Raw genomic sequence first — 16104 nt, 5'->3', positions numbered from 1 at the left:
TTCCACTTGCTTAGCAAATTCTTTGATGCTGCAAAGAAACGGTGCATAAGATTCAGTAACAAGCATAAACAGATAAAGAAGGAATGAAACTTACTATTTCCTTCAACCCAGTTTAAAGGCAGATCCCTATGAAGCCCATATACCAAGGCGCCCCTAGGAAAGATATATCTATCTTTCCAGTCAACAATATGGTTGTTGGAGACGGTGTCAAGAATTAGCTCCTCCCTGTTTCTCCGACGAACCAGACAATACCTTCCTGGACCACTTTGTTTGGCGTAATAAACGACCGCCAATTCGTTAATCCCGAATTCGAGGTTTTCTAGTTCCGCCAAGCACTGAATGCTCAACAAAATTCTGAGGCTGTTAGGCATCCATTGACTTGGGCATATTTGCCAAATCCTACAAGCATCGGCAAGCAACCTTGGTATGGGAAATCTCAATCCTATGCTGAAGGACAATAGATAAAACGGCGTCCATCCAGGGACTAGAAAATCGACTCCCTCTGTGTCAGCTCCAGGTCTTATCTCAATGGATGAATGGATTCTATATTTCTTTCGATAGAAGTCCATATCACTTGCTGCCAAGGTCGATTTAGGGTTTAACCCTTTCGGTATTAATGGCCCTTCAATGTGGCCATTCCTCTCTGATCTTTCTCCTTCATTAACTGGTGCGCTGGTTCCGGCTCTATCGCCACCAGGTTCCTGACTCCCCGACCCAGACCATGAGTAGTTTACACTGGGTTTTTGTTCATCTCTGTTTCGATCGGCGGGAGTTCTACCGCTGCCGGATACTCTTTCATCCTCCGATTCTTGATCATGAGGACGCATCATTCTATCAAATACAAACTCAGGGCAAGAGAAAGTGAGAATTACCTTCAATTGGTACGGTACGAGCGTCAATCGATGCTATCCTTTCTTCCGTCTTCAGCACATCTGAGGAATTTCTGTGAATTTCGGTTGAAAGTTTTTCTGAAAAACTATGAGCACGATCTTTGAGTTTTAGCATTGTACGATTGTCCGTAATACCCCTGTGTTCATCATGGTGCACGCTTACCGAAACGTGCTCTCCAAGGAACGATGGCGGTAGCAATTCAAAATTTCAATGTGCACGTCAAACGTATTAAATGCTTGTCGTGTCACGATTGACACGTGTCACGACCTCAATCTGCAACATTTTGATCTTAGCATAATGGCATTCATACAGTATTATTGTCACTATAACTACTGTTCATATATCTAATATTCTTTGGATTTATTGCAAATGGCAGTTTCAGAATGATAGTTGCAGTTCTTTCCGTTTACAATTTGGCTCTTGTACTACGTTGAGTAAAGCTCGTACTTACAAAGTCGCCATCAAGCGTTCTTTTTGCAGGTGTTAGTCATCGCCTCTGAATACAAATCGGTTACATCGAATGGCTAGCATGCTAGCGCCAATTCAGGCCACAGCAATAGCTTCACCTCAGTCATTATGCTAGCGCCAATACAGGCCACAGCTATGACTCCAAAATAGCTTCTACGCTAACGCCCATGCTGGCTATGTGCAACCTCAAACAAATGAGGTTGTATACCTTGTCACCCTCAAACAAACGAGGGTGTCCCCTGTACAGCTTCGAACAAAGAAGTTGTATCTCACCAGCATCAGTGAATAACATTATACTAGGTTACACACGCCTCTTCACAATATACTCCATCAGGATCTTCACAGAAACCCGGCATCTTGGATCGCCTCTGTTATACGTTTCATCTTCAGTTATACTCATCCCTCTGTTTCTTGTTCATTGCAGGAAATTCATTACGCAAACTCTCTAAGATGAATTTGTCTTCATGCTTAGAGAGTGGGGGACAATTGTAGGTGCCAAAAATGGTATGGCCCCACCTGGTCACACATCGACAAGATAAGCCGGATTGTCTAAGCCCCCAGGTTAACTATCATAGTTAGGCCCGAACCTAAAAGCCAATCTTTGGGTCCATATACAATCTAAACATTATTTGCTACGTAGTATAAACAGTATTCTGACACCAAAACTGTCATATTCTCTGACACTTATCTACAGGATCTTTATAGCTTTATAGACTGGTTACTTTATTATGATCCTTGCTTAGCATGTTGGAACTAGGTGTCAAAGCATCCGCAGGTGTTGGTGACCCAGTACAGTCGCCAGAACATAGCAATGGCGGCGCCACCTATAAGCGCCATTGCTCGGACTACCTCACTCATAAAGCAGTTCTTGTCAGTCTAATCTACAGCCGATATTTACAGGTGTGACTAGCTCACATCCTTAGGTGTGACTTTCTTTCATAAACGTATCTATTCATTAAATACCGCCTACAAAACTTCCATACTATCATCGACACCTGTCTTAATTATGACATATTGTTACTTTACCGCTTACGCTGACACAACCGGGATAGTAGACTTTTTATACACTTCCTCCATACAATTTGCTCCAATGATATAACTGGAATGGATACACAATTCCCGGGGTGGATCCTGGTTCTCTATTAAGACCCCCTCTTTTCATATGAAGAAGAGGAAAAAAGACACTTGCTACCAACTCCAGAAAAAAGACCTATTCAGACAAAACACCTAAGACTATAGCTGGTCTTCCATCTTCGACAAGTACTAACTTGATCGTCGGAGCCTCCACGACCGGCACCCCCCAAGCCGGTTAAGGAGCTTTCACGGTTTGCTTTGTTGTGAAACTTGCAGGATCCAAGGCTGCAAACGGACCCCACAGGAAGAAGGATAGACCTTTCAACTATTGTAGAAATCTGCTCCTACAACTTCAACTAATACCAGGGTTCCCCACTAGCATATCCTAAAACATACCTAAGGCACACAGTAGCAGGAGAAGTCGTTGGATGGTTCAGCTCTGACTCTGTTTTAATGGGTCTCACTAGCTTTCAATTCACTGATTCTATCCACTGATGTTGATGGAATAAAATAGCAACAATGGTAGGGAACAACCAAATTCGTGGAGCTGCAAAAGTTGAAGGAGAAAAATATCTATTGGTTTACACAATTAATTACAAGGAAAAAAAAACACCAATAGAAAAAAGAATTAAAAACATTTTTTTAAAAAAAGAAGAAAACATTGCAATGTACCACTAGAACGACAAACAGAGAATCACAAATGAAATTCCCATTTGGGTATTTTTTTCTTACAAGTTGTTTATGTATCACATAATCTAATAGTATTATATTCACCTAACTTCTATGGAACATTAGGAACATACTCTTCATCTTTTTCTTCTTTCTACAAATGAATAAAAAAAACAATCATCAATCTAAAGTGTAAGATTTTAGAACTAAATATTAGAGGTAGTTAAGTGACATGAAATGAAATATTCACCTTGCGTGATTTCTTCTTTAATCCATGAAGATTTCTTACCCAATCACCTCCACACATCAAAGCTTCAACGATATTTGGGGTTAAATTTGCCTGATATGTGTCAATAACTCTACTATATTTACTGAATATATGTAGCCTCTGAAGCTACTGTTGTGATGGAAATAGTTAGAACATCTGAAGCCATTTTTGACAAAAATACAATACTTTAAGCTATTTACCCTCCACCAATCTAAAGCATTGCCTTTCTCTGTTTCTTCTTGAGAACATCTATAAACAACTTCTCCTAGGTAAACATCCATATCAGACTTTGTAGTCGGAGTATTTTTCAATCATGTCTACAAACTCATTAAACTTGGACTATCCAGAATTAATATCAACTATAGAGCTAGAACCAACATCATCTCCTTGGGATTTAGAAGATCTCTGACTACTACCTTCCTCATTGGTTGAGACAAAATTAGCTGCATAGTGCATACTACTCATAAATTTCATATAAAGCTCCACAGACCTTCTCGATATTGTATGTCACATTGGATTTTTCATAAATCAATAAAAAGTAAAATTCAATCGACTTCATTTTGCATCGTGGTCTAAGATAGTAGCGATCGAAATCAATAAATGCTTCCTGGCAGGTAGTTGCAACTGCTTAACTATTTCACTAAATTTCAAAAACTGTGCTTCAAAATTTTTCAAAAATTTGACACTCACAAAGGCAATGTCATATGAAGGTGCTCAAGTACTATCACAAAAATATGTTTTCTAATATGTTCAAGTAAAACATACTCACACACATATTGCATACTATCATACACAATCATCAAAAACACAATGTTGACCTCAACACTAAGTCTTGGTCCAATAGTGTGATTTTGATTCTTTTGAAATTGGGCTTGGTCAAGGGCTATACCTGAGCCTAGCTAAGCCCAAGTCTTCGTTGTATGTTTTGGCATTAGCTTTGTACACAACATTTTCCCTATATTGCATGTGGAAGAATGATTTATTTGTCCCTTTTGACCTATTGTTTAATTTGTTATGGCAGTTATGTTAGTTGATGAGATGGCAGCTAAGAGTGGCAAACATAAGTGAAAGTTAAAGAGTATGTTGGGGATCAGAGAATGATGGGCCCTCTTTAGGAATCATAGAAAGGAAGCAGAATTCACATGCAAAAGAAAGTTGAGTGTAAGCAACAATGGTGACACTATGTGTGTGTGTTGCATGTATGGAAAGGTAAGGAAGTCCAGAGATATGATTCCATGCGTCTTGCTTCCCCCGGAAACTAGGAACTTTTTTTTTTTTTATGTCGGGGATTGCGTAAAGCTCAATAGATCCTGTGCGTAGAAACATAATTTTGTGTAAAGAGGAGGCATAATGGTCCCTTGGTCCAATCTAATGGCCCAGTGAAGCAAACATTCAAGAGCACGCAAGATTTTGGTGCTCTTGATTTTGCAGCTTAATTAGCTATTCAATGACCACTACCAATCTTGTATGGTCTCCAATTTTAAGGGAGACTGCAATCATAACGCATTTGATATTGCAGGGTTTAGGGTTTAGTGGTTATTCAATCATTTGGGTAATAACTTAGTCGTGAATTGCTCTTGAGTTGAATCATATGGGTTCAAAAGTTTTTGAGTTCGATTCACACTGGAGGCAATACACTTCGTGGCCAAGCCAAGGGTTTTGTTCAATTTATTCAGTCTAAATTTGTATTCCATCGTTTTCGGTTATTAAAAAATTAGTGGTTATTGTGTTTCATAAACTAGTGCATATCACAAGGTTCCTACTTAGCCTATTGTTCTCTTTAGGTGACAAGCTGTTATCTATATATATAGGATGTATATTTGGCTTTTGTTGAATTCATTTTGTGCATTGTAGAATCCCTTCAAATATTTATTCAGACCTGACCATGACAATTACAAAATAAGTACACCATTATCACTTAGAAAAATCTCTTTATGAAATATTCAACAGGAAGATATTGCTCTATTATTGCTTATTATGTGTTATATACTTATATGTATTGATTGATGGATTTCATTATTTGTTGTATTTATTTGTTCTGTTAATTATTCAACTACTTGCTTCAATTTCTTCCTGACATTTCCTTATTATTACCAGTATAGCTACACAAATTAATGCTGCATACCTATCTTGTATTTCACTTCAAATTAATTCCCTCACTAACTGCATATAAATTAGATATAGATACAGATCAACTGCAATTATTGTTTACTTATACACAACATGCAAATTAAAATGGATATATTCATTGATTTTTTTGAAAAAAAAAAACTAAGATCATAGATATGGATCTAAACTCAGGCCGTCAAGTCTCCGCGCACAAAAATTTGTCACCTAATGACAAGGTTAGTTGAGCCAAAACCTAACGCGTGCTCACATAAAGATTCATCAACTAGTCTATCACTTAGATATATTCATTGATTTAATTAGTTACTCACTGGATGGCAGCTGAGAAATCAATGAAGGGAGAAAAAAAAGAAAGAAAGAATTAAAGATGTGTTGGGTGAGAAATATATATATTGTTGGTAGGAAATTCACATGCACTGACAAAATCTGAAGTGGATATGGTGGAGTGTTGTTGAACAACAAAAGCTTCAATTACAAGATGACGTGGTGGATCTACTAGATTTGGTTGATGGTATATATTCCTTTCCCTTAATTAGATTAGTTGTGAAACCCAACGTCCTCTAACTGTTCAATCCTTCCACTGTTTTCCAATCTTTACTGCCCTGTTTCACTTATCATGATGCCATTAATTACTGCTCAAAACAATGTATCAGTTAAAACAAATTTATTAGTGTTTTGTCCAAAAGAACGAACATAGATAGTCAAATAACAAATTGGATCAATTGGAAGAGATTTGGCTACATTTTATCCAAAAGAAAATTACTGGCCACTTTACAGTTTTAGGTATGTGGTAAGATCCCACATCTAGGAAATTAAGGAATGAACGGTAATAAATAAAGAGAACCCACATCGTAACACACTAAGATAGACACCTAAGCGAGGACATTGAGCATGGAAGAACAAATCTGTAAGGGTTTTGGCTAAAAAGAGATAATATCTTAATGTGTTTAAGCTTGTAAGTGTTTCGAGTTTATTTATAGTCCAATCCAATTTATCCAAAAACTAAGGGTATTCATCACTATCCTACAACTCATCAAATATTGGATTAGATTTTGGGAAACTGAATTTGTCTGTAGAGCTTTTTGACTTTTAACAAAAAGTCAGCCAAACATATACATACACAAACATGACTCGGACTTGGAAGAGTCCAAAGACTAATGAGCTGTGATTAAAAACGAAGTCCACTAAAAATGTACGGCTAATGCACGGCGCAATACGTGGACCGATGAATGCGGATAATCCGGCCCCACTTTTACATATTTTTAAGTTTTATATTTTCTTTTGTAATAACAAAAAAATAATCATAAGAAAAAAATATCCTTCAAATTGGTTAAAGGAAGCGAGTATCGGACTCTACAATTTTCTAAAATCTAGAGTTCATATTCATCGACTTGAGAAGGCCACGTCACAATGTCATGATTTTTTCGAACCACATTATTCTTTTTTTTTCTATACCATTAGATATAAATTTCAGGACAAAATGAGGGAGATTTACTAACTTCCACTTTAAGAAAGTTTGAATTCCACTTTAAGAAAGTTGAACCTTCATTGTTATGCTTTTTTGTTATTTATTTATTTATTTTTGGTATTATAGTTGAACCTAGCTAACTTTAGGCTCTATACATTCTTATATTCACATGGATCTACTTTACTCCAATCTCCGGTATTGGACTTCCAACTTAATATTGCACATAGTTTTAGACTAAACCTAGCATGAATTTTCAATGCTTATGCTGAGAATTTCAAACAATTTCCATGTGGGGTCTATATACATATACAAGCTTATCCAAATTATATTAAGGGGTCTTATATATAAAAGATTTACTTATATGATTTGTTCCAATAATCGTCTTATCAGGAAGTGAAATTACTTCGCGCCAAAGCTATGTTTGGGTTAGTTGAAATTCTATGTTCATAACAAATGTAGGTACAAGTTTTAAGTCAAATTAAAAATGATAATGTCATGATAGGATTAACTATCCATTAATACAAAAATACTAATGTCAAATTTTATTCTAGACCTATTTTCCTCTTTTGTAATGATCAAACAACCTTATTTTTAGGATATCATACAATAGTGATAGATCTTATCAACATAAATGCCCCCCAAAAAATTGAAATCCAAATTTTCACTGAAGTCAACCATGTTTTTGTTTTAAACATCAAGTGTTTGGATTGCCCAATTTTTTCAAACCACCTTAGTAATTGTAGGGTATTATCGGGGAGAATTCAATTTAGATCTCGAGCTCGACAATAAAATGAACAATGTGTCAATGTTGAACATCTGGATTAGGGAGCTTTACATTTCCTTTTCAATTTTAGAATATGGAATTCTCATCTGATGGCTCATATGATGTCATGTCATTTTTTTTTTCAATAAAATCAAAAAACATGTGTGAGGATTGAGGAGAGAGAACGACGTATACCCATATTGTTTGTATAAAAGTAAAAAATAGATGATATAACATTTAGTTTGACCGTTAGACGTAAAATTTAGACTTCAGAATTATTGAGGAATTGTAGAGTTCCCAAATCCTAAATATCTATTCTATCCCTACCATTTTAGTGAGCTCCGCACTTCCCTCCATCTTTCAAGCCCAACACAGTTAGTTAGTTAAAGGATTCAAAAAAGGCAAGAGGAAATAGTTAGGCGGAGTGGCTGCATTTGATCCCATAGCTTGCAAGTGAAGCAAAGTAGTCTCATCATATGTCAGTAAACCAGTGAACCCCTTTCTGATGTTCTACCCCAACTATATGTATTTCCATCTATACCCGTCATCTGCCCCCGAATAGCCAAACCCACAGGGGCATATCTGTCCAGACACATACTTGAAAAAGATTACCGCCAAATTCGACTGCGAGAAAGAATTAAGCTTGAAAGGCATTTATTTGTTACTGTAATTAACGAATACCAAAACAGCCGTAATCAAGGGCAATAATTTTGTCCTTTCTTTTCCTCCTTTTTTGACGGAGGTGTTTCCCTCTTTCTCACACTGTCTTCTTTCTTTCGCTTCTCCATAAATAGCACTACCACTCTCGCTGCCTTCTCATCCAAATTCAGACCCCTTAAAAAACCCATATCAAATAAGAGTCAAAGCAATGGCTTTAGGGGTTTTTGCTTGTGTAGCTTCAATGGCTCTGTTTTTTGTGCTCGCAGAGGCCAGGATTCCTGGCGTTTACATTGGTGGCTCCTGGCAGAGTGCTCATGCTACTTTCTATGGTGGAAATGATGCCTCTGGAACCATGGGTATATATGCATCCTCTGCCCCCTGAAATGTCGCTGATTTCAAGCACTCTACTCTCATGATATTGCACCCTTCAATTTCTGCATTTCGACCACCCTTTATTTAACTGATTTGTGCAATACCCAAAAAAGAACCAAATTTGAGAGTAACCCATCTACGAATACTGAATTTCATCCAAAACCTATTTATCATTTTTGTTGAAATAGAATACACTTTTCTCTCTACTATGTCTACGACTATATGATTTATACATTTTGTGTGTTTTTGTTCTCAGGAGGTGCTTGTGGGTACGGTAACTTGTACAGCCAAGGCTACGGCGTGAATACTGCAGCACTAAGTACTGCTCTGTTCAACAGTGGCCAAAGCTGCGGCAGCTGCTTTGAAATCAAGTGTGCGAACGACCCTCAATGGTGCCACTCTGGTAGTCCCTCCATCTTCATCACTGCTACTAACTTCTGTCCTCCCAATTACGCCCTCCCCAGCGACAATGGTGGCTGGTGCAACCCTCCTCGCCCCCACTTCGACCTCGCCATGCCCATGTTCCTCAAGATCGCCGAGTACCGCGCCGGCATTGTCCCCGTCTCCTTCCGCCGGTAACTCACCCCCCTCTCTCTGTTTCAGTGTTTCTTGCTCTGTTTTTTCTCTAACTGGTCAATTAGCCTTCAAATTGAAATTGCTTACCAATAACGTGATTGGTTGTTGTGATTGGATAAAATCTGGTAGATCAGAGTGAGTACCTTTTGTGAGAAATCAGAACCGCCCAAGCCTTTAGCCTCGTAATCAATGGAATCTAGAACAGTGCAAGACTACTTTTTTACAGGAAATCAGGACCATCCGTGCTTTTTACAGAGAGAATCTGAATCATATCTACTTCGTCCTTCCTTTGTTGTACGTTAAAGTCCACACCTTTCTTTATTTATCCATAAGACTTTCTTTCCGTCAAATCTGAAAAAGAGGTTCCTTTCTACCGTATACACAATCCGCGGCAGGAATATCAGTAGCGCTTATAATTACCGTAATACCCTAAATATTTAGTTTTATTTACATTTATGCAGGGTGCCTTGCCGGAAACGTGGAGGGATCAGATTCACGATCAACGGTTTCCGTTACTTCAACTTGGTCTTGATCACGAACGTAGCGGGTGCAGGGGATATTGTGAAGGTGAGCGTGAAGGGCTCGAAGACTGGTTGGATAAGTCTGAGCCGTAACTGGGGTCAGAATTGGCAGTCTAATGCCGTTCTGGTTGGTCAGTCGCTCTCGTTCAGGGTCACAGGCAGTGACCGACGCACCTCCACCTCCTGGAACATCGTCCCGGCTGGCTGGCAATTTGGTCAAACTTTTACCGGCAAGAATTTCAGAGTCTGAAATTAAGAATTATCAGTTTAATGTTTTTTCTTTTCTTTTCTTTTTTGTTTTTAATTTTGAAAGTCGAAAGGGATAGAAGGTATGATATTGACAAAAAGTTGGGGTGTTGATGGTAAAATGGAGAAAATGAAGTGGAGCTTGTAAGCAGCTGAAGTGGCTGCTGCAATTTGCAAAGTATGTGTAGCCCGCAGCATTGAGTGCCATTAATATATAATATGATTATACATTTATCTATTTATGCTATTTTAAAGTTAAGCTTTGGTTTATTTATGCTTTTTTTAGTGACTACATAGCTAGGTTTTAATTAATGTAAATAATTTGGGAAATGGAAGCACTACATGTCCATAATTGTTCATAATCTAGGTGGCATGAGAAGAAATGTGGGGCCCATTTTGTATTAAATGATCCCCACACTTCTCCTCATGCCACTTAAATTATGGACACATATCATTTTGGTTTGGGAAAGTATCAAGGCATATTTTTGGGGCGAATATGGATAGTCGACATGTACGGCCAACATAAGGTATTGTATATTTTATTTCAGGAATTTAGGTACTCACTTTAATATCTCCAAGAGGTCATGAGTTCAAGTGGGGAGATTGTTCTTAAGTGATTTGCTGCACCGGCTCAAGGTTTTCTCTTTTATTCAATAGAAGAGAAAATACACGGCATTGAATAAAAAGAAACACCTCATTGGGACATATAAAAGCGACAAATACAAACAAACCATGTTCATATCTTATAAATTGCATTTTACATTCATTTTGATGATGATTGAAAAAAAAAAGTTAGACGATTTTGTTATGCTGCATATATTTCTGACTCCAGTCAACCAACAAGCGATATCGAATACAACATTCAATTGGGTAAGGAATGCACTTCATCCAAGTAAATATTACTTTTAGTCACTGACAGATAGATCATGTTATAACTCAATCCCTTACGTTCTTAAGTAATAATTTTGATATGTTGTCTTCTGAATTTTTTTTTTTACCGTCCTCTATGAATGCATTATGTTTTCATTTTAAGGTCATAATATATTCATTTACTTGTAAAATTTTAATATTTTTTTTTGTATTTTTCATAATTTTTTAAGCTAATAAATATAATCATTTTGTTATTATATAATCATTTTTTATACATATTAAATTAAATTTTATAATATTAATTATAATTACAAAATATAAGTTAAACTAATAATAATATATTAAATATTTATTATTAAACTAATGTGTATATATTAAATATATTGTAAAGTATACTAACAGTGTGCCCACATTAATTTCTAAAAGACAAAAATCATTATGATATGTGGGCCTCATGATTAAAAAAATGTAAAAAGAAATTATAAATGCCATCCCAGAAGCTCCTATATTCTGGGATGCTAGCGGATCCGTTGGCATTGTGTCAATGGATCCGCTTCTACCGCTATGTTATTTGGCACAACGGTTTCACAAAGCGGGACAGCTAGCGGATCCGTTTTGCGGGCGCTGTGCCAAACAGACAGTACATCTTCAAAGTCTAAGATAATTCATTTACGGAGTAAAAACGTGAAATTCGTCTTATGGCAATGGTTTGCTCTCCCTGCTGCATGTCATGCACTTTTTAGAATCAATAGTGGAGGGATTGTGTTTCGTCATTTCTTGCAAAAATTAGGATACGAGTATGTTAGGATACGGCTTATATAAATTTATTTTACATATATTTATATAAAAATTAGGTTTGAATCTGATTATTTCCATAGCCATAAATTGCCCAAATACACAAATTTTAGAATACCAAATGCATATTAAATACATGTTTCAATAAAAGTTGGACCTGTTAACTGAACTCAGCCAACTAACTTGAGGTAGACCCAGATGAAATAAAAAATGATCCAAGCCAAGACCAAATAAGAGGCCCAAATAGAACCCAACCAAAACACAATAGCAATCAACTTTTGATATGGACCCAGATGAAATAAAAAAGGGTAGCTTTAGTCACACCCCGATGTTTTCTAAAGACACCCCCGTCAATTGATTTTTACAAGGGATGGTCAACTTAGATTGGGGTGTCTTTAGAAAAAACCGGGGTGTGACTAAAGTTACCCAATAAAATATGGTCCAAGCCCAAGACCAAGGAAGAGGCCCAATTAGAACCCAAAATCAAACCAAATAATAATCGAACAATGCTAGAGACCTCCAAAATCTGACCTCCAAAAATCCCTCAAATCTGTGACATTAAAATAACAATTGATTAAAAACACACATGTAGGAACACTTCACATCCAACATTCCACATTAAATGGGGGTCTTTTGGGGATCACTTTTTGGAGGTCTTAAGCATTATCCATAATAATCAATGATTGAATATAGACAAAAGGGAATAAAAAAAGACACTGAAGGGCGGAGAACACGAAGAACTGAGAAAAACCTTTGAGACTCCAATGGAGGCAAAGCTTCAACAGCAGGAAGCGACGAGAAGGCCGATTCACATACGTTCTATCATACACAATAATAGTATTATCCGCTTTTAGTTATTCAGTTTTTGATGATACACCAAGCTCACATTACTTTATTCTTCCTGAACCCAACTATTAAAGGCTGAAGTGTAACTCACTAGGCAAGCCCAATTATTAGGGTCAAAACCCAACTCATTAGGCTCATGAAAAAGCCTTGTTGTAAGTAAGGCAGTGGACTTGGTATAACAAACCTTATGGTTAGATCACTCAATCAATGTGAGATTCTTTTTTTTATAACACTTCGTCGTATTTATGAAGTGGGTTATATCAGAGCCAACAAATAAAGTAGATGCAACTGTGAAATCAAGGCTGGGCTACATTGCACTTTCCTACAGCCCAGACTTTTGAAAATTTTTAAAAAAAGAAACACTTAAACTGGTTTGAAGAGAAATGACAGGTTCAAAGAAAAAGTCAAAAACTACCTTACCTGGAAGAGCTTGTGTCGACCTCGACCTTAGTGCCTAGTGGTTGATGTTGATCTTCGGCCATGTTGCCATGCGTTAATATAGGATTAATAAATATTTGGGCCTCAATCAGTTCATAAACCAGTTGTTAGTGCCTAAAATTCATATGGTCATACAAAGTCAGTACACTCGATTGGTAAGGCCAATAATTGTTAGAGAAAGCTCATTTAGATTCAGGCAATAAATAATTTTTATTTCTTGAAATCTCGTGAAGCACAACTTCAACAGATATTAATTTCATCTTGTCTTGTGTATAACTTTTAGTTTTCATCAACTTTATTATGTCTTCAAGTTAATCTTTTGGGTTATTTATGAGATAAAATGAATATTGATGATAATATAATTTCAAGAAATTGTATTTTATAAATAATCCTAAAAAAAATATATTTGGGGCATTGAATCCCCCACCAAAATTTTTCAGTCAAGTCAAAGTAATATTGTTTTTAGTAATAACCCACTCCAACACCAATTCCTGACTCCGCCCCTGAGTAGAGGTTATATCCAACAAGATCGAATTGTCCGATATCATGTCATAATTTGAAGAAATATGTGAGAATTAAGTAGAAGAATGAGGTGAGAAAGTTTGACTTTGGGTATTTAATTATAAATTTTTCATAATGGTGTTCAAGTTGAACCATCATCGGGCTGATAATAAATTTTACTTATACCATGCTTTTAGCATGAAAATCATTATTGATCTACTTGCTATGAAGGCCAATTTATACGGTAGCAAGGGTAATTTCACTACCACTCCAACTTTTGCTACTTTCACTCCCACTCCAACTTGTTTAGATTGCGTGTTTTGTGGGATGATAGAGGAATGGTTTCTGGATGACCATAAGTTTAGGCTGTACACTTATCGAGCTGGTGATGCAGAGTGGATAAAGTTCAACTTAGAGATTCCAAGAGGTGAGGAGTTATTTCGTAATGATGTGATCTACAAAAAGGGAATGATCTACTATGTTTTTCGGGAGGGATTGTTGTGGGCGTCCAACATTGCTTGCAATGATTATCTGCAAGTTCCGATTGATACATCGGAGATTACAAATATAATGATGGATTGTATGAAGTTCAGATGGTATATTATGCATACTGTAAAAGGTTTTCAGAATTGATAAATCTATCAACTACCAGTCTATCGTTTACCGATCGATCGATATACCGACTCTACTGATAACGGTAGTGGTATCGTTTTTTGAATTACCGAAGGAATCGGTATGGTAACGATATTCTGTGATCGGTAACGATTACCGTTAATATAACAGCCCTGGTGCAACCACCACTTTTAAAATAAGTTCTAGAGTAATACCTGTGTATATAAGTATTCAATCAAAAGGCACTTTTTTAATCCAATTTTTTAAATAAAATGTAGAGTAATGGCTTGTTCCCTGCATGAGAGAGGTGTGTGTGAGAGAGAGGTCAGTTCATTATAGACTGCGATTTGCGATGTCCAAATCAAACAAAAGAACCCTTTCATTTTCATGACCAGCTTGTTGCCATTTGTGTACGCCTTGCTTGTAAAGAAAACACGAACCTATACTTTTCTCTATTTTCTCTTCTTTGGCCGACTTTCATCACTTGAGAAGCAATGTGGATGTCCAATTAGGTTGTAGATTTGGTAGATGATGGATCCTTGGAAGAATAATACAGCTTCCCGAAGCTGTCTCTTTCCATTAATTAATTGAAATGCATTTGGAATCTTTGCAAGTAAGCAACCCTTTGTTGAATTAACGACAATTAAGTACTGTGGTGTGTGTGTATATTTGAATACCATATAACCTCTTTAGATAAGTTGATAGAGTCGTACCAATATATGACTCCTGGTAATAGGCTCAACCGACACTTGACAATCCTTATCTAATAACAAAAAAAATAACTTGAATGCAAATAACAATTGTGGGGTCACACATGCCACACGTTAACATAAAATAATCAAAATAGTAGGGATGACAAAACTCTGTTCGGTTTGGATGATCGAATTTATCCGACTGAGATTAAATCAAGTTTGGACATAAGTTATATATTCGAAATTTGATTTCCAAACACTACATTTTTGTCCTATTTAAAACAAGATCCAGATCCAAACACATAAATCTTGCACGATTTATTTGTTTAGACCTTAACCCGGATTAGGTTATTATCCGATTTACTTTTTCGAATTTAAACCGATATGAGTTTCGTCAATTAAGTACATCCGAAATCCAATCTGGATTAAGGTTCGCCACCCCTACAAAATAGCACGATTGCAATTGAAATTTGGAATCTAAAGATGTCCTCGATTTCTGTAAAATATATGAAGCATCAATTCCTTATAAACTTATGCTATTCATATATTTCACTGATGTTTCTTTGATTGCCATGGATTTGATGAACAAGGAATTGATGAAGTGAGATATACAATACTAAGTATGAAGTGAGATTTTGATTCCTTTTTGAATCTTTGCAAGTGAAGAACCCATTGTTCCATACAAATACAAAATGACAGCTAAGCACACTACCTAATGACAATTAATTATTAATGTATATATGTCGCACGAAAAAGATAAAGATCGCAGCAATTAGGATCGCTGGGATCCCAGTTATCCCAGTTACTGAGATGTATGCATAGGATTTAACGTGCATGTGGAGCCCATCACAAATACATTAAATCTTGTGCATACATCTCAGCAACTGGGATAATTGTGATCCCAGTTGCTGGGATCCATAGCACTTTTGTATGTCGTATGCATACTTGGATTAATTTCCGAAGTTATCTCTTTCTATTAATTTAATTTAAAGGCACTCTTAATTCTTCCCATTGACCGCCCCCCAAACGCACCGTAAGGCCGTCTCCAGAATTGGTTACGTGCATGTTTCCAGAAGTGCCTGTGAATGTGGGGTTTGAATTAGGTATGAACTGCATATTATTCCAACTTCCAAAGCAATTAATGTATAGGATTAGATTTAAAAGTATGATAATGATCTCACAAATGTAGATGCATGCATGCTTATTCTAAGTCAAACAAAAGAAGTTATCATTTTCTTTGCCCTTGA

General features: G+C 36.6%; 1 protein-coding gene across 1 annotated transcript; it reads left to right on the top strand.

Moving 5' to 3' along the window:
- The first annotated feature begins 8522 nt into the window (after positions 1-8522).
- Positions 8523-10350, top strand: LOC120004830 (expansin-A4-like). The gene is made up of 3 exons (XM_038854146.1): positions 8523-8744; positions 9017-9335; positions 9798-10350. Exons 1-3 carry the CDS (start codon positions 8597-8599, stop codon positions 10105-10107), a joined length of 777 nt encoding a protein of 258 aa, XP_038710074.1. The 5' UTR covers positions 8523-8596; the 3' UTR covers positions 10108-10350.
- The last annotated feature ends 5754 nt before the right edge of the window (positions 10351-16104 follow it).

The sequence above is a fragment of the Tripterygium wilfordii genome, chromosome 9, assembly GCF_013401445.1.
Source record: "Tripterygium wilfordii isolate XIE 37 chromosome 9, ASM1340144v1, whole genome shotgun sequence".
NCBI lineage: Eukaryota > Viridiplantae > Streptophyta > Magnoliopsida > Celastrales > Celastraceae > Tripterygium > Tripterygium wilfordii.
The sequence above is the reverse complement of the archived record's forward strand: the minus strand, read 5'-3'. Positions and strand labels throughout refer to the sequence as shown.